The sequence below is a fragment of the Thunnus albacares genome, chromosome 21, assembly GCF_914725855.1.
Source record: "Thunnus albacares chromosome 21, fThuAlb1.1, whole genome shotgun sequence".
In the NCBI taxonomy this organism is placed as follows: domain Eukaryota; kingdom Metazoa; phylum Chordata; class Actinopteri; order Scombriformes; family Scombridae; genus Thunnus; species Thunnus albacares.
The window spans coordinates 27,196,339-27,215,749 of NC_058126.1; the positions used below are offsets into that span (position 1 = coordinate 27,196,339).

The 19,411-nt window shown below is 39.3% G+C and overlaps 2 protein-coding genes across 5 annotated transcripts in view; both read right to left on the reverse strand.

Annotated features, from left to right (window-relative positions):
* Positions 1-1,212: 1,212 nt before the first annotated feature.
* Positions 1,213-6,818, reverse strand: acp5b (acid phosphatase 5b, tartrate resistant). Its single transcript, XM_044339870.1, has 6 exons — positions 6,554-6,818; positions 5,817-6,007; positions 3,948-4,075; positions 3,543-3,734; positions 3,207-3,354; positions 1,213-2,201 (listed from the first exon to the last, which is right to left on the reverse strand). Exons 1-6 carry the CDS (start codon positions 6,627-6,629, stop codon positions 1,962-1,964), a joined length of 975 nt encoding a protein of 324 aa, XP_044195805.1. The 5' UTR covers positions 6,630-6,818; the 3' UTR covers positions 1,213-1,961.
* Positions 6,819-8,781: 1,963 nt separating this feature from the next.
* The window catches only part of abcd3a (ATP-binding cassette, sub-family D (ALD), member 3a), a 26,088-nt gene continuing 15,458 nt past the window's right edge, over positions 8,782-19,411 (reverse strand). For all 4 annotated transcript variants that reach the window (XM_044339406.1, XM_044339404.1, XM_044339405.1 and 1 more), the window contains 10 exons: positions 18,935-19,026; positions 18,756-18,828; positions 18,589-18,652; positions 18,303-18,380; positions 18,144-18,209; positions 17,257-17,346; positions 17,004-17,123; positions 13,337-13,441; positions 12,788-12,844; positions 8,782-11,517 (listed from right to left, as the gene is read on the reverse strand). In XM_044339406.1, coding sequence (XP_044195341.1) covers positions 11,440-11,517; positions 12,788-12,844; positions 13,337-13,441; positions 17,004-17,123; positions 17,257-17,346; positions 18,144-18,209; positions 18,303-18,380; positions 18,589-18,652; positions 18,756-18,828; positions 18,935-19,026 — 823 coding nt within the window. In that variant the 3' untranslated portion in view covers positions 8,782-11,439. The remainder of the gene's footprint in view (positions 11,518-12,787; positions 12,845-13,336; positions 13,442-17,003; positions 17,124-17,256; positions 17,347-18,143; positions 18,210-18,302; positions 18,381-18,588; positions 18,653-18,755; positions 18,829-18,934; positions 19,027-19,411) is intronic.

Genomic DNA, 19,411 nt, shown 5'->3' on the forward strand with positions numbered 1-19,411 from the left:
ACAGTACTGTATAGATCAACTGCCCCTCTGAAATGTATGTTTACCAAATATAGTCACTGAGTTATGTAGTTTTGATGTAAAATATAGTCTGTTTAACATAACTTTGTACAGTTTTTAGCAGCTGTCCTTCTGCAGCTCACTGCTGCCCTCTATTGAAAAAAACTGGCTCCAGTTCATGAAATCATGGGCCAAGAAGCTTTAAAGAGGACCTTAAATGTCTAATGCTGCATTCAAAGAACAGGACAGAAAATATGCAAATATTTTGAAAATTATAAACACAATGAAACAGGCACAGTGTGCCATTTAGTTTTTGAATTTTCAAGCTAGCCTGAAATAATATATGGTAATAAGTAAGTGTAAAGTAACTGTGATGAAGTGTAAAGTGTAAAGAGAGACAGGAGAAGTGAAACATTCAATACAGTTCTATTCACCTGTTTTTATTCACATTTCAATGCTTAAAAAGGCAGACATGGAGAAGTTGGCATAGCAAAAAAGAGACAATGTGAAATCTTCTTTTTGCCTCCACACTGGTCCTCAGGCTTTTTGACATTTCTCAAATTTAGGTGGCCACCATTCCTTACAATCAGTGAATATTGCATAGTGAGAATACCTTGTATTGTAACTACTATGCAGTTCATGCTAATAGTTCAAAATACTCAAAATATTTGCAACGATTCAGCAATAGGGGTTTGGGTAGCAATTGTCTTAAAGGACAGGTGTGTCTAAAAACAACAGGTGTCCATATGAACAGTGAAAGAGGTTTTCCTTGCTGTAATCATTCCTCCTGTTCATACTGGCTATTAAAAGATCCTTCAAATGTGCTTTCAATGTAAGTGATGGAGGCCAAAATCCACAGTGTGTCCACACAGTCATTTAAAAGTTGCTTATATTCATATATTATTGAAGCTTATATTCAGCTTCAGCAGTCTGAGTTAGTCATATCAAGTGGATATCTGACACATTTACAGTCTTTTTAGCATCAAATTCCCTCTTTGTGTTTCCTTGTTGAGCTGTGGTGGAAGTATAGTAACAAAAAGAGGGACTTTGGTACTAAAAAGACTGTAACATTGAAAGATATCTACTTGATTTGATTCATTTGGATGCTGAAGCTTCATATTAGCCTCAGATAAACTTTTAAATACATTTTGGCCCAGAAGGAGGACATTATGAAGGGATCTTCTAATGGTCAGTATGAACAGGAGGAATGATTACAGCAAGAAAAAAACATGTTTCAATGTTCATTTTGGCTCCTGACTGTTGTTTTAAGAAAGACTTGAAAATTTGTGAACTTGTCGTTTAATACCAGTGCTGATGCAATAAATGAATTTTGGTACTGACACTAAATCAATACTTTTTTGATACCTTTGAGGAAATTCATCTTTGAGGAAAATGAACCTGTTTATCTACAAAGCTCAATTTTATGTCACAAAAGGAGGAGTTCTCAAATTTTAAATCGTCTAAACACAAGCAGCTGTACAAGAATTTTGCACAACATTTTGATTTACATCGGGAACTATCTGATCAAACACTGACACTGATGTCAACATTCAGTCATTGACCGTTTTTGATCATCAAGACTAAATGCCAAAACTACATTATTGTACATAGCCAGACTTTCAATACATACATAACATAAAATATAGTATAGTAAATACAGTATAAATTATTTCATCATGTAATTAGATATTAATTGACTCAAAAACAGAATACATCACCCAAAACCGTCAGCATCACCTTCAGCATTACACCAATGTTACTGGCCTTTCCAAAGCCAGTGAGCCACGTTAATGGTGACAGTATTAAAATAGGACAACAGCATTAAAATGATGTTCTGCCAGTGAAGTAGCAGTATATACATGGGATTATGAAAGAGAATAAACAATGTCTAAACAATACATGTATGGCACCTGTTCTAACTGTGACTGCAGCAAAACATGTCTGATGGAGACTGATGAAACGCCTCAGACTCTGCGTGTCGGCAGCTCTGCCTGGTAAACACACTTCCCATCTGTCTGCATGAAACCGACTGTCATGTGATGCTCAGTGACCTGGAAGTAAACCACACCACCTGCTGTGTGATTGACAGGACTGGAGTAGAGCTGCCAGGACAGAGGAATGCTTTCCCTGTGACTGGTGGCGGGGTCACTGACAGCCCCACTCCCACTGACCACATACGAGCTCCCATCATCCTCTCTGATAAACTGTTTGAAGTGAAGAAACAAACAAACAGACAGTGTAAAAGGCATCTAAATTGTCAGTCTCAGCTGTACTGTATTTACAACAACTTCACTAGATTAAAAAAAAAATATATCAGACCCTCTTGTTGTCATATATAGATGGCGTTGCATTTCTAAAACTGAAGCGCTGTAACTAAACATACATTCTATGTAACTCCACTGGCACCTAATTATGTGTTGAAAATGAAAAATGAAAATACAACAGAATACCATAAATATTACTGTGACAACTTGGCCTGTCTCTAATGTCTTCATTTGGGAACATTTTGGACTTGGAATGTTGTTTTGGTCTTGAAACTCAAAATGTGACTACAGGCCTATAAAGGCTGAGCAGACCTGCTCAAGAATGATGCAAACCAGCTGTGGACCAAGATGCAACAAGTAAACATTCACTGTAGCACCTGCCAGCATGTGTCTTTGACCAATATGTGGTTTCTCCTCACAAGATCATGTAAATAATGGACAGAAGGACAGACGCCTGGACTGATCAATTGGTGGACAAACACATACATTTATTTGACTGAATCTGTGGACACATGGTAATATTTATGTGACTGAGCATTAGGATGATGTGATGTGATGATGGTAATATTCCAATTTGTTGATGTCAACAAAAAGCATGGGTGAAAGTGAAAGTAGCATTGCAATCAGCTCCACAGTGGAGGAGTTAAAAAGGGGAGCAACTTCAGTAGTTAAGAGGTGGTTTGGTTACAAAAGATCTGATGTACAACAAACCAGGATAGTATGTAAGAAGTGCAAGAAGACTGCAAAAACAAAAGGCAGCAATACAACAAACGCATTACACCACGTCAAGCAGAAGCATCTGGTTGAATACAAGGAGAGCCAAAATTCCCGCCAGGAGTATTTTGTCATATCATCAAGAATATCATTACCCCAGAAATAACCTTAAATATTGTGATCTTATTTTAGGGCCATACTGCCCACCCCTACTGAGCATACAGTACATACCTGCAGGTTGTGATCATGGCCACACAGGTACACAGAGACTCTGTACTTCTTCAGCAGTGGCCTCAGTCTGTTGACCAAACAGGATGTTGGTCCATGATGGCCCATGGACCACACAGGATAATGACCAGCCACCACAACATAGTCTGACCTGGGGCGAGTCATACAACCAGTCTCATCAGTGGGCTGGCAACACGAGCACAGTCAACTGCTTCACATTCAAGCTCATATTCATTTGTCCTCTAAATCTGGAAGACTTTGTAACTTAAAGTCCAGTGCGTTGGAGCACGCAGCAACAGAAATGTCACTCTCTAAATCCTTTTAAACACACTGGCTCACCTGCTACTGGCCAGTTTAGACTTGATCCACTCCCATTGATGGTCTGCTGCTCTGCGATTATCAGGTCCTGAAGGCTGGGTTTGGTCATAGGTGTTTCCACATAACACCACTGTGTCAATCATCAGGATGCTCACTGACACATTTGTGTGTGGAACAGTAAATAGAAGGTCATAGTAGAGGCTGGGGTAGTTCCTAAAGAGACAAAACAGACCTGTTGATATACTGATACAGTCATAGGCAGCAGGGAGATGTAAAAAGATCATGAAATCAGAAGTCTGACGTCACTGCATGTAAAACTGATAACAAAATAGTTAGACTAAAATGTTGTAGGAGAGTTTGGTGTGTGCTGCATCTGTGCCTCCAAATGTTTCTTCTGACTGTGTGTATGTGTTGTTTGATGTTTACCAGCGATGTGACATGTCAGAGTAAGCTATCTGAGCTGTGATGTTGCCCCTGTGGTCATGGTTTCCAGCGATGAGGTACCATGGGATATCCAGCACTGAGGGCTGGGAGAAGACCCTTTCAAATGTGTACTGTGGACAGGAAACAGATAATTATTGTGTCATATTTATTCTGCTTAGCACATTTAACATGGTATTTAATTTTTAAAATGGAATTGCTCTGCTGTTAAGGATATGCTGCTTTTAACCAATAAATAAATATAACTGAACACATCTGAAGTCAACCACAAACCTAAAATCCAGCCAGTAGTTTCATCCTTTCATGTTATTTTAACCTCTTAAATCTTTAATTCTCACTTAAAAATTACCTTCAATGTTTTGTTTTTTTTATTTAGTAAAAAACCCGGAATAATATAACTGTATGTACTGAACGTTCATGTTCCAACCAAAGCTACATAATGAAAAAAATCAAACCCAAGGAACCATGTTCTATCATATTACACATATTTAGCCAAATTCCTGATTTTATTTTATAATCTTGGAATCTCACAAACTGTGTGATGATGATGACTCCCCATATCTCTGATAGAGAGTCTGCTTGGATCCACTTATGTTTAAGATGTATTGACACACAGAGACTGAGACTTGCAGCAATATAACAAGACCCTTCCAGACCTTATTAGATTGAATATCATTTGGACTCTGGGTGCTGGGTTCATTCTTGGTTATTAGAAAGGAGAGGGCCTCTAGACCAAACCCTGATGTTTGAGGTGGTCACCCCGGCACTACATCATCTTGATCTCCATTAGCAGGAGTCTCTCTCATATACACTAAGTGCATTGCCAGGGTTGGTCTTGCTCAAACCTGCAACAATTCTGGAGAGTTCTGTTCGACCATCTACCTCAATTTACACAACATTCAACTGAACCTGCACGGTTTGGTGTACCACCTGTAGCTTTACATCTGTGAGCAGAACCAAACGTCCTCCCACTCTGGCATGTTAGACTACTTTGTTAAAGTGGAGGGAAGCAGCCCTACCTCCACGTATTCTAATTGGTTGAATGACTTCATGTCATGTCTTAGTCTACTGAAGATTTGTTGTTCCATCTGGGTATCATTTCATTTGTTTTATAAAATTTGTGATAGCCTCTTTGAATATATCACTATAGCTAGTGGGTCAGTGTCTATAATGAAATTTAGATTATTTTATTCAACTACTAATCCTTAGGTTAACAATTAATGTTCACACTCACATTACACTATGTTTGTATGTGTGTGTATATATATATACTATGTGTATTTATAATGCACTACTGTAATGTTCCTTTGTATTAGTGAATACATACAGTACCAGTCAAAAAATTGGACACACCTTCCCATTCCCTTGAATGAGAAAGTGTCTCCAAAAAGAGAGGTCTGCTGTGTTTGATCTGGAGCTATATGATGTGGCATATGTGGAATGAGTAACGTTTTGTCCTTTTTGTGTTACAAAACATTCTGGCTATTATTCACTTATTTTTTTGATGATGATAATGGTAACAGTAATAGTGATTTGTCCCATGCATTCCGCATCTGTCTGAGCAGCCAGGTGGAGGCATGTGTTGATAAGGAGACATTGGGTGGGGACAGATATGGGGATAAGAGGGATATGTCAAGTATATAATTTCTATTTGGGACTTATTATTTTAACATTAACTTTAAGGAAAAAGATCTTAAAGGAAGAAAGCATTTTTGACATTTTATGACATTTATCCATAAAAACAAACATGGTTACTTTGTATGAGACCATTACAAAACAAACATTTACCAGATATGAACTTCATAAATCCATGGTGTGTCCCACCCTCTCAGAGTGTTTGCTTTGTGTGCTGACCTTGAAGCGGGGGTCATCCACACTTTTGATCCCATTGAAGTAGAAGTGGTCTCCCAGGCTGAGGACAAAGTCCAACCCCTCAGTGCGGGCCAACCTGTCCACCTCTGCAGCAACAGCCTCCTCATGAGGAGTGTAGTACGGAGGCACTGGAACACCGCCCCAGTCAGCCAACACAATGAAACGCAGAGCAGCTGTGGAAAATCACAACACTCCTCTGTCACTTCCTCTCTCTCACAGGTTTCATTTTCTGGGCAGTTAGTGAGGTTTCAAGAGATTGTGACAGACTTCCTTGCTGAAGAATAACATCTTACATCACACTTCCTGAAACACTATTGACATGTTGTTTAAGATTACAAAAAAGAAAATGAAACGTATAAGTAGGGAAACATCAAATCAATCTCATTCCTAACTATTAGCCTTTGTGTCTTGCCACTCTTATGAGAACAATATTTTACAGTGAATTTAGTTCATATGAAAAAATCGTCACAATGTGTGGACTGACTCATAGCATATCCACAAACACTTGACCAGAATTAAATACTACTATAAAGCTGGACTATTGAAATGCTGCTTAGACTAGATTTCTCAGCACATGGCTACTTTGTCACATTGAGTCATACCAAATACTGTAAATGATCACATGGCACATAAGGTGGTTGCTGGTCTAGATACACAGGGTGACACACAGTTCCGGTTAACCCTGTCTGCTGCGTTGTGTGCACACTGCAGTACAGTACCTTGTTCCAGAGTTTGAAGCAGCTGCCAGAAGGTCTGGAAGGAGAGTATCAACAGCACAAACTTCGTTCTGTCCATGACTCTTTACCAGAGTCAATTTGTCTGTTTCTGCTTTGTTTAAATGTGAAAGTAACTTCTCTGCTGTTGCAGTATGACTTCCTGTGTCAGACTAGGCTAGAAAAACAGAATATCAGCTGATCAGCAGGTCAATGCGAGTTACTCATTTATTGCACTTGTCTTTACTCGTCACGTGTTTCATCACATGTGGCTGTTTTATCACAGTGAGAGCTGGGAGAATGTAAAGGTGTGAGCTGCACAAATCATTGGATGTTCTTTCACACAGCTTGCATGTCCAGTGTCTTAATACATTCACAACCTGTGAAACTGTGAAGCACTAAACAAAGGTTTGGACATCAAGATACATTTGTGTCTTGTGTATTTTATTATATTTTACCATATCACTAGAGGTTTGGTTTGATTCAATTTTAGCCTGTAAGAAGGACATTTAATTCACAAGTGATTTTTTTCTTTCTCAACTTGATTTTTTGATCAAAAAATAAAATCAAGTTGAAATACTGAATATTTTGATTCAGTACACTAACTAAAGCCAAAGCTGTGCATTCATTAAACTTTATAATGTACAACATTTTGAAACTATCCTTTTTCCTCTACATGAGTAGTCAGCAGAATTATGTTTAAGAACATATTCTAAAATTGGAGACAAAAAGTAATGTTTGTTTTTTCATATTTCAATAGAACACCAAACACTGAAGTTGTCGGACAGTTTTTATAGAACTGTACAGAAAAACAGAGATCTAAAGATGCCATACTGAATATAAATAACAAAATTAATTACAGAATGAAACAATGTCCCAAAGTGTGTTAACTAATGTCTGCCTGACCAAACATTTTACTATAGTTGTAATGGTGACAGCAGCAGCAGTGGGGACCTGTAGTACTAGTATTACTAAACAGTAGTAGCAGTAATAGAAATAGTGACAGTACCTGTTTCAGTTAAAGGACAGGTTCACAATTTTTTAAGTCTTTCTAAAAACAACAGTCAGGAGCCCAAGTGAACATTGAAACATGTTTTTCTTGCTGTAATCATTCCTCCTGTTCATACTGACCATTAGAAGATTCCTTCATAATGTACTTACAATGGAAGTGATGGGGGACAAAATCCACAGTCCTCCTTCTGTGCAAAAATGTATTTAAAAGTTGATCTGAAGCTAATATGAAGCTTCAAGCATCCAAATGAGTCAAATCAAGTAGATATCTTTCAACACCAAAGTGCCTCTTTTTGTTACTATACTTCTACCGCAGCTCAACAGGGAAACACTGTCCGAGGAAACACAAAGAGGGATTTGATGCTAAAATGCTAAATGTGTCAGATATCCACTTGATATGACTAACTCAACCGACTGCTGAAGCTGAATATAAGCTCCAGATCAACTTTTAAATGACTGTGTGGACACACTGTAGATTTTGGCCTCCATCACTTACCTTGAAAGCACATTTGAAGGATCTTTTAATATCCAGTATGAACAGGAGGAATGATTACAGTGAGGAAAACCTCTTTCACTGTTCATATGGACATCTGAATGATGTTTTTGAGACACACTGGAAAATTGTGAACCTGTCCTTTAAATCTTTGCAACAGAGGGAGTAGTTTCTGTTCAATTTGATGTGTTTCATATTGATTATTACCAGGGTCAGAGTATCTTAATTTGTTTCTTTTAACAGACTGATGTCATCAGTTAGCAGAAATGCATCAGTGCAACATATGAATCCTTATTCCTCACACCTCTGGTCACCATGGCTTGTTTGTTTTAGCTCAGCTACAATAACAGATATCATATCATATATATCATAAGAAGCACTGCTATATTTCCATGCAATCAGCAGCAGATTCTAATGGTCACCAGAGGTTTAAAGACCATGCACATCCACACGTGTTTTCAGATATTTTAGCTGATTAAACCTATCCTCAGGTTGAAAGTAGGCAGAGCTGAACTGGGAATTACGTGATGTGATCGGTGTCCATGTAAAAATAACTATGTTAACACCATGTCAGGTGCAACAAAGCTAACAGAAGAGCGAGTTAGATGTCAACCAAACAGTCATTCATTGAAACTTGCAGAGCACATTAGTTCACTTTCTCTCTCTCACACACACACATACACAACCCACTGACATTTGTCAAAGACAAAAGACGACCTCTTTCTGAAAATTAATTACTCCTACAGTTTATTTTTGAATGCAGAGTGAGATCATAACAGTATTATTATCAATATAAAACCATGAGTAGAGGTGAGGCTTCTTTACATTTTCCAAAAAAAAGTGACAATACATCAGATTGACAGAAGAGAAAGGTGTTGAACAGACAGGCTGGGGAAATCTGCATGTTCATGTACCTGTGATCAACTGAGAGAAGCCATCACTGCACTTTAGATCCAGTCCCCAGCTTCATAGATCAAGATAATTATCCAAAATTTAGGAAGAACTCTTCATACCACCACCCAGGAAACATAACATTTTTAACAGAATTTAATTAATGGAAAAAGTCCATAATGAGTTTATAATAAGAAGAAAACATGTTTAATAATAATTATTATTTACTGTTCAATCAATATGAATCCCATGTTCCAGGTAACTTGATAAACAAGCCAGAGGAGAAGTAGTCAAATGCAGCTGAGCAACTAGGGAATATCAGATTTCATTGTGTTCTGTTTCCTTACTGACAGCCTTATGTTTCATGAATTACAGCTCAACCTGGCAAGAACAGAATGGAGTTGACACTAACCACTACAATCTGACAACTTTCATTTAAAACACAACAGGGGAGAAGAAAGCATCTTAAAAATGTATGTTTGAAGAACGAATTAATTGTTGGAACTAAAAATAAACTCAGAAGGGGGCCCCTCTTTATTAGAGCCTTCTACCTGGCTGTGTTTATTCAGTTACATCACTTATTAAAATGTTTAATCATCAGCCAGTCCCTCACTTTGTAGCTGTGGCACTGTGAAAATAGAAAAGGTGGTGCTGGGAGCTTGGTGAGATCATGTCTACTTGTGAGGGTCGCTAGCTCAATTGCTAGCCATGTGAAAAATGAACAGAGTTCATTTAAGAGAGCTTATTGAATCAACTGCTGTCTTTTGACAGCAGATAATGCTGTATCACAACTGTGGAGCAGGGCTTCATGAACTGGATGAAGCAACATGATTTCTTTCTTTCTGGTATGGCACTGCTATGATTGTTAGCAGTTGGTCAACTTTGCCAATTCACATGTTCATTAAAGTTGAACTCTTTTGTTAGTGAATCACACTGATTCCATTGATGTGAACAGATTTTGGTCCAAAAATTTGCTGTTTCAATGCTGTGAACAGCTACACTGGCAGCTACACCTGACGCAGCATCATCATACTACATATCAGGGTCCTGGATGGCCATCACACACGTTAACGTTTTACGTATTCAGGCATTCATAAAATGCATTACAGGAAGATCACTGGGAGTGGAGCGCTTCCACAAGTGGCAGAGGTCTGCCTTGCAACAGTCAATGCTTCTACGCCAGTATTGTTGTAAAATATCTTCAACACCAGTGGCAGCACTGAGGGCAATGCTGATAGGCAGCAATCCAGTTGTTAAGTGAGGAGGAAATCTCGCACCATCTTTGATTTAATGTGAGCTGTTCTGACATCATTGGAAATATGCACATGTGCATCAGGCTAAGTCATTTTTTGGTCAAGATTTTTTTCCCCTTCTCTCTGGTGAGTTCATATTTTCAACAATGTTCTGAATGACTGAAGTGTTCCTGTTCTGTCTAGCTATACAAGACAGTGATGGTTATGGAGTGGGGTTACCTTGCAGCACACTCAGAGAAAAGAGGGCGACTCATTCACCAGATTGCTCATACTTTACACAAGAGGCTTGCTGCCATGTTACACTGTAAACATTTCAAAAACCTTCATGTCGGCCAGCTCAGTCTGGAGTTGGCTTTGAACAAGTTCACTGAGTTCCAGTGATCAGTTTATCCAGTAGTTACAGTGCAGCTGTGGTTGACTCCTATTTTTAGGCCCTATGTCATGTGATCACAGCTCAGTTTCAGTTTAAAGCCTCTTTTCCTAAGATATTGATTCCAAGGATTTCTGGAGATATTATACTTGTTTTCTGGTGACAATGATGTCCATGTCTCATTATGTTAGGATAAGTTTTCCTTACTTCATGGATAATCCAATGGCTTTTCTCATTATCTGGCCTTGAGAAAAAAAAAGGCATTTCCTTTCGCAAAGAAAAAAAAAAAAAGTTAATTTGGTATTTTAAGAAATTGATGTGAACAGACCTGAAAATGATTAGCACCCTCAGCTGCTCAGCATGTGTCTGCTGTGGAAAGTTAATGAGAACTTACAAGGCCGCCAGGAGCATCACTTGTGTGAGTGCTTATCTAAGAAGCATCATGTTGTGTGTGCATCATTATTTTTCTGTGCAGGACACAGTTTAGTATGGGACAATATGCCTCAACAACCACTGTTATATCTAGCTTAATTCTACGGGCTAACCTCTGTTACTATAACCACGTGTGCAGAGATGGTTAAAATAGTACACTACACTTCCACCTTCTCTTACAGATCTCTTGCATGTGTAAAACACAACCTAGAAGTTGGCAATATAAATTACAGGTTTTTTTTTTACAATCACACTCAACAAATGCATGATTAGACAGGACTAAAGTGATGCTTTAAATAACAGAAAACATACAGGAAACAAAGCTGAGTTACAAATGATTAAAAACATTTCTAGTTTTAGATATACCTTCTGTCTTGAGTGCAAAGAATTAATGGACTGGTTTTATTAGAGCAGTGCATTTGCAACTAGAACCAGGAGTCAGTTACGAGCCAAACTCCACAGTCTCCTCTGTGATGGGCTTGAACTCGTAGTTTCCTCTCCCGTCCATGTGGAGGTAATACTGAAATGACAGATGAGATGACAAGAAATATAATGTCAGTAAGAAAGTAAGGAGCAGCAGCCGGGAGGAGGCTATGAGCAATGACACGTTGGATTGATGCCTTTTGTTTGGCTAACAAAGACACAAGACAGGGTTTGTACAACTGTGTTCTGTGTATAATGAGGTAGCAGAAAACAGTGAGGTTGGAACTGGAGTTCTCTCAACTAATGCTTTTAAAAATAGACATTTAGAGGCAGCCCTGTTGTAATCTAACGTAGAGTATTGTCTAAACTGATAACAAATAAAAGCTGTGAAACTGTTAAACACCTGGGTGGAAATAGAAGAGAGGGAGATTAGTGGAAAAATATGAGTCAGAATTGCATTGGCTTATTTTGCATGATTTTCTTTAAAAATTGGAGGTTGTGTTTATAATGGGAAGAAGCTTAGATGAAAATAACTTTGGTTTGATGTGTCAATGAAAAAAAAATTACAAAACAGTACGCACTTCACAAAAATCCAAGAGGCCTCCTCGGCATGAATCTTTAAGATGGTCTCTGACTTCATCTCCTCAGTTTTTCATCTACTGTGCAGTCACACACGGTGCCAGGCTTCGCTATTGAATCATCATGAGGTAAAAATAACTCATGTGGAACATCAGTTAAGCTTTCAGTAGCACTGCACCACTAAAGGTGAAAACTGACGGGGAGATATTCAGAATGAAACTTAAAATTATCTACACCTCTGACCAATAGCCTGTTGGTTTATATTCCGTCATATCTGCATCATGAACAGTCCTGCTGCTTTGAACGCTGGTAGTTCCTGTTCGCACTGTACACACAACAATGACTTGGAGTACTTCTGATAATCAAGAAGTTGTCTGAATCTGATGATTATAAGCCAAGATCTGAGGACAACACAGTAAAGAGTGAATTCCACTAACTGTAGCGAGGTGTGTGTGTGTGTGTGTGTATTTCTGCTGAGCTATGAGTCTGAGAAGTGGTGGTGTGGTAAATTGTGTTAATCAGTGTTAGCTCGGGGGAGGGGCGAATATTACTGCAAAAATCTTGATGTTTGTCGGATCTGTTCAGAATGCATCATCTGTCCAAAAAAAAAAATGTATTCATAGTTGTTTACACGCAAAAACTACACTTTAAACTAAAAGAAAAATCTGCTCAAAGCAGGAAACTTTTGTGGCAACAACAATAACAGCCTGTAGAGAGAGAGAGCAGAAAATATGGCTGTGTGAATGTGAGGACTTTCTTTGAAGTCATGGATGACATTCAGTCCTTACCTCGTGGTGCTTCCACAGAGACTTTCTGTGGGACACGGTGAACAAGGTGATACCCACCTGTGGATCAAAGACAACACAATTACTACTGAGCTCTATACCAACAAGACAGAAACCTTTCAAAAACTATTCATATCTGATGGATGTAGACACAGAGACAATTTAATGATCATAAACAGAGACTCTTATAAACTGTGGCAGCCTCAACTGGGCTCTACATGACTGTGTGTGCCGGGTTCTACTGTGCGTGTGTTAGGTTTGTTTCATTGTGTTAACTGCAGCTGCCAGAAGCATCTTGCTTTTGTTTGTCTGTTGGTTTCACTGAACAACAACAGACAGAGAGCCAGTCCTCATGCAAAAGCAGAGAGGAAGTAAAAACAGCAATGGGTGATAGTTAACCTGCCGAGAGGAAATAAAAACGTTGGTGTGAACCTGCACACCAGTCACTGATACTGTCAAAGAGTGACTGCAGATGTGAGGCTGAGACTAACTATGATGGTGTTTCTCAGAGATGTACAGTATGAGCCTGTATGATGTGTGGTTGGGTCATACCGTCCTGCAGTGGCTGTAGATATAATCCTCCACATCCACACTCACGGCACTGGTGCACTCATCCAGAATGGCAAACTGGGGCTTGTGGTAGAACAGTCTGGCCATCTATATAGAAACAGACACATCTTCATCATTTGCTGACACCAGAAACATTACAAAGCCAAATGGGCTAAAGGACTTAAGAATAAAGTATGATCCACAGTGTTCTTTAACATGTTCAAACCTGCCTAGTTTGACTCAATAAAAATGACCGATAGCAGACTGTTACTGTGACATGATTAACAGAAAAAGAACAGGCCACAGTTTACCAGAACAATGGATCAATGATCTCATTATGATTCATCAACCCACTGCTCCATTAAAAAAAATGTAATTAAACAACAATAATAAAAAAAAGATTTTTAGAATCACTGCTCTAAGAGGCTTTTTGTTTTGGATTTGAGGCTTGTTTCCAATATACAAACACACTGTAAATAATACAATAAATAGTGTTGGGACTCAGTTAGGAGCAGGTTTGGTTATTAACAATAAGTAATAATTATCAAAAATAATTAGTAATTATTAAAAATCAATCCAATTATTACTATGAATTAATAGTTACGGGGCAGCACCCTGAGGTCAGGGACCAATAACCACACAGGGGGGTGTTCGCTTTAAAAATGTCAATCAATCAATTTACAATCAATAGCACTTCAGTCAACAAACATCTATCATCCAACACAAGCAGGTATAAACAACAAGCAAGCATATGGCACATGTAGATATGTATGTGTGTGCAAGAGAGGAGGGGGAGGAGCAATATGGCAGATGTGACCCGTGTGGAGGGAAATACATCATGCAAGAGTTGGGGTCAGAGGAGGTGACCGTGAGATTTGAACGGAGACAAAGGCTAACGGCGTCTGCCGGCTTAACACGTGTCTCTAACAATAAAATCACTAAGCCCTGCTACTCACACCCTGGCAAAGAAGTGCTCCCAGCAGTTTAGTGTGATAAACACAAGCAAACAAGCAGCAAACAACAATAATACTTTCACAGTATTCTCAGCAACAACAACAACCGGACTCACCGGTCCGTTAACTTCACAACAACAACAACAACAACAGCAATAAAGCTAAAAATAACACACACTTTAGTATCCTATCTCTGCCCAGACATAAGCCTCTTACTTTGATCTCTTACGGAAGCGAGTAAGGTGTGTTTCAGTCCATCTTTCGGGGTGGGCTCGGTGATGACAGGACCGTCCTCTCACTCTGTCTGTGGTTTTCATGGCAGCTGATCCTTTGCGGAGTTGTGAATGGAACAGCTGAGACGACTCACTTAAAAGGGGGGAGTGGAACACAGAGTTTATCCTTTGCCTTCTTCTGCAGGAGAAGTGGGAGAGTGCTGGGTTGCGCAGCGGTCTTCTTTGGATCTGGTAACGTGCTTGGTTGAACACAGAGAAAATCTCTACTTGTCCAGCGAAGTTGAGATTGTGCAGCCTAGTTCCAGCTACGTGCGTACGGGTGTTACTTCCTTACGTTAGCCGGGCAAAACAGCTGGAAGCACAGTTTGGGGGCTACCTCTGGTGTTTCTACTCTCAGTGACATCAAGGCCGTCGAGGGGGAAATCCCTGTGGTTTCCGGCGGGTCTTGTCCAGCGGGAGCCGAGTTTGACTCTAGTGGATTAGAAGTGTGAGTTGAGCAAAAGCATGATGGGAGTTGAAGCCTGTTTGGACTCCTTTTGTCTGACTTGGCGCTTGTCTTTGTTATCAGGCTTTGTGACTGCGTGCAGGCCTGCTTTTGTCTCATGCATGTGGTATGAGGCCCAACAATAGTATTATGTGTTACAGGTCACTATTGTGGAGGGCACAACAGGGACTGGGGTTAGCACTGACACCTCACAGAGAGAAGGTCTTGGTTTTAAATCTACCCTGTCTTTCTGCATGGAGACAGGATAATGATCAAAGTAAATATAATTTCAAACTCTGTCTCAATGATTGAGAGGTAAATAGTAATGACACTATTCTTGTTACAAAGCATTAAACATATGAAGACTTTGCTTGATGACACTGAGTTACAGCAAATGCTGAGCTACTGAAAGCTTTTATAATGAATGCCCCTGAGATTGATTTATTTTTATTTATTTTTGTGCAGGAGCTCTCTGTGTCACTCACTGAAATGAATGAGAGGGCTGCATTTTATGAAGCAGAGCTAATGTCGGTCTGAACACAGCCTGAGTTGAAATTTATGTGTGCCCTGTGACAGTTATCAATGCACATTATGAAATGTGCAGGAAGTTGGGTGAACATTCCTTTCAAAGGCCAATATTCTTGTTAAATGATGTTTTGACCTGTCTTTAGGCCCTGCAGTGGGTATCAGGCTGTGCCTTCATTAATCTAACCCTGACCTAACGCACTGTGAGCTGCCTTTGAATTCTATTTTCACCCAAAGCAAAGAGCAGACACTCAGCGGTCTTATATCTACATTGTACTTGCTCATGCTAAACTACAGTGGCTGGTTCCACTGGCTTGATAGACAGTTTCATCTGAATGCCATGACCTGATCAGTGGTTCAGCCACCGTCACTGTTTGTATGATCAACTGATGACCTGTCCAAGGTACAATGCCTTGCCACCTTGCACAGGACAATCAGTTTAGAAAATGGATAGATGGGGCGTGCCCCAGTATCCTATTGGTTAACACGCGTGTCACATAATCGCAACATCCGCTGTTCGAATCCAGCAGGTGACCTTTGTTTTATCTTGCCCCCTCCCCATCTCTCTTCCCCTTCATCTCTCCACTGTCACTAGGCAGAAAATGCCCAAGAAAATGGATGGATGTTTGTTTTTTGTCGGGATGGATTAAACAAAAAAAAAAGAAACAGAAAAAAAAGTAATTGCTATTCTTATTTGAATGATCCAATATCAATTCTTGAAATCCAGAGATCAAACTTTGCATTTGTGCCTTTACTCAGCAAAACTGTGCATCCTGTAAACCATGGTGTCAATAGTTACAGTCTGTGGACCCACAACAGGAACTGTGATGGTCCGTAAATTCCCTAATGGGGAGCTAACGCTAGCTAGCAGATGTTTGAAGATATCAGACTGACGTCTTGTCAACACAAATGCAAAAACAAACAGTGCTGATGAATCAGTGAGCAGACTTTCAGTTTCTGCTGTCTGTACTCATACTGATCATGAAGTTGAAACAACAGGTACTGTGTGGCTGTATGGGATAGCTTTTTTTTTTTAAAAATATGCATAATGATGAAACCCTTGCAAGAGGTGCAGGTATTTTAGCATTCTCGTTCAACTGTAACAAATATAATCATAGACTAAACCACATATCATGTTTTAGTCTTTTTGCATTTGCTCAAGAAAAAAATCCTTGGTCCATAGTTTTATAACCAGGAAATGTGTTTACAGTTCAGCCTGTAATGTTAAGTCATTTAAGTTCCCATGAATAACTGATAAGTGCTTTATGAAATGTTAGTATTTATCTGAAGTAACTGGGATGAGAATCGAATCAAATCAATTCTGGACTATGTGAATTGAAATTGAATCAAATTGGGAGATCAGTGGCGAAATCAAGCCCTTGATTGTGTGATGTAAATGACTTTGTAGCAAATACTGGGTCGACTGTGTCATGTTTCCAGTAAAGCCTAGTGACGGGGAATGAGTGAGTCCTTACAGCCATCCTCTGCTTCTCCCCTCCACTGAGCACATCCATCCAGTCCTGGACCGCGTCCCAGCTGCCCTCCCTGTCCAGGATGTGACCCAGCTGAACATTGTCCAGGTACTCCTTCAACACCTGGGTACACACACACACACACACACACACACACACACAAAGAAGATAAGGCACGTAATCAGAGACACACACACAGAGAATGCAAGTGAAAGAGAGGTTGGATTTGTGTGTGTGAGAGTGTGTTGTGTCCTACCTGATCAGAGATACCTTTCCTCCTCTGTTCTTCAAGAGTGTCAGGGTAAATGACTTGGTCCCTCAGAGAACCCAAAGTCATGTAGGGTCTCTGGACAAACACACAGTCCAATCAAACTCAAACTGCATATCTCAGAATATGGACACTTTAATTATTTAAATTCTTACATTGTAGCTATGTTCATTTTTTTAAATTTTCTTTGAGTTGTTGAATTGAGCATGTTTGAACAGAACTGTGACAGATATTACTCCTAAACATCCAGTACAAGTATGCTACCATAAACCTTGTGGTTTTATTCTTGCCAGCAGTGTCTGATTGTTGCAATATTTCATTTGTATGTTAGTGGACTTCCACCTATATTCATTCAGTGAGTATATATTGTGTTTTTTCTAAAATAATCAACATAAATGTTGGATAATATGCAAAAAGAAATTGTAGTACATTAATCTGTAAGCGGCTGTAATTCTATTCTTTATTTTTCATAATGAAATGATATATTGTCTTTGTGTTTTTATGTGTAATATAATAATATTGTATCATTTATAAAAACGGTAATAATGGTATAACCTCCAGTGAGGTTCACTGTTACTATGATCTTGAGTTATAATCAGTAAATGTCCTGTCTCAGTACATATTATATCTGTCACAATTATCAACCAGTATATTGTTATCAAAGTGAAATATTTATTGTCGTTACAAATCCAGGATCAATCATTCACCAGGAAACTGGATAACAATTTGCTTTGTCAAGTTCAATTTTCCTGATTGCAGCCAGTTGCTGCTAAAAGCTGGAACATAGCTGGAACTGAGGAGGTTTTCACTCATTAGAGGTGGAACAGAAAACAAGGCCTACAGAGGAGAGCGATGAGATGCTTTTTTTTTTTTACCTGTGGAACATAGAAGAGCTTCCCTCTCTCTGGTTTTGTCAGCTGTCCTCCAAACAGCGGCCACAGCTTAAAAAAAAAAAAAAACATGCATCATTTTTTACCAATACCAAAGAAAAAAACGTTATCAATGTATGTACATCACTTAACAGAGTTTCTCACCTCTCCGAGCACTCTGAACAGTGAGCTCTTGCCACATCCGTTTGGTCCACACACTAGAACGTTGGTGCCAGAACTCACCTTCATAGAACAAGGACACAATGACATGTTGGAGTCCATTACTACAGAGATACACTTGTCTCACTCAATTTATCTCATCAAATCATGCAAAGTAATGCATGTATGATAAAAACAAGTTCAAACAAATTGCTCGTTTATTTGTTCATTCAAATCATTCATTTATTCAGTTAGCCTAATACTGTATGACATTGAAAGGTCAAAGCTTTACCTCAAATGTGAGGTCTCTGATCAGGATGTCTCCGTTCGGTGTTGCTAGTGGGGTACTGTCAAATCTACAAATTAAAAAAATGTTCATTAAAAGCTGAGCACATGAAAATAACTGAGGTAAAAAAAAAACAAGACGATGTACATTCCATTCAAGAATGAGAGACCTACTTGATGATGTTATCTCTGTTGATAATTTGACCACTTCCTGGTACCAGAGCAAGTTTCTCTGCAGTGTCAGATTCTAAAAAGGTAAAAGAAATGAACCAAAACTCAATGAATGTAAGTCATTGCTCAGCTCTGAGATGAGAACTCATTTCTATGACATATTTCTTTGCAGTCATGCATACCCTTCTCCTGGTGAGAGACCATGGTGCGCTCGTATTTGCCAGAGTTCAGCTCCTTCAGGACTTTCATCAGTTCAGTGATACGAGCTGTGAATCTGTGGGGGGGACATACGCAAGAATCAATAAGATCTGATCAGACACTTTTGAAATAATCAGAGGAGATCGTAGCTCTGTCTCATCTGGAAGGTGAGATCATTTTCTTTGTTCCCTTGCTACCTTGCTGCATCTGCTGCTGTTTTGGGCTGGACCGGCCAGGGACCAGTCCTATAACCATGGCTGTCCTTGAGTGAGTGCCTGAGTGAGTGATGGAGTTACATCACCGGTCAGCCAGCAAAGTGTTGGAATTCCTCCGTTAGCTGCTGCTCTTTCAAAATGAATCTGTGTGAGATGATGGAAGTGGAGGACAGCAGCACGAACTTTGATGCTCTCAGCTCCAGTGTTAAATGTAGCAAAGTCGGCTGAACTCCTGTTTATAAAGAC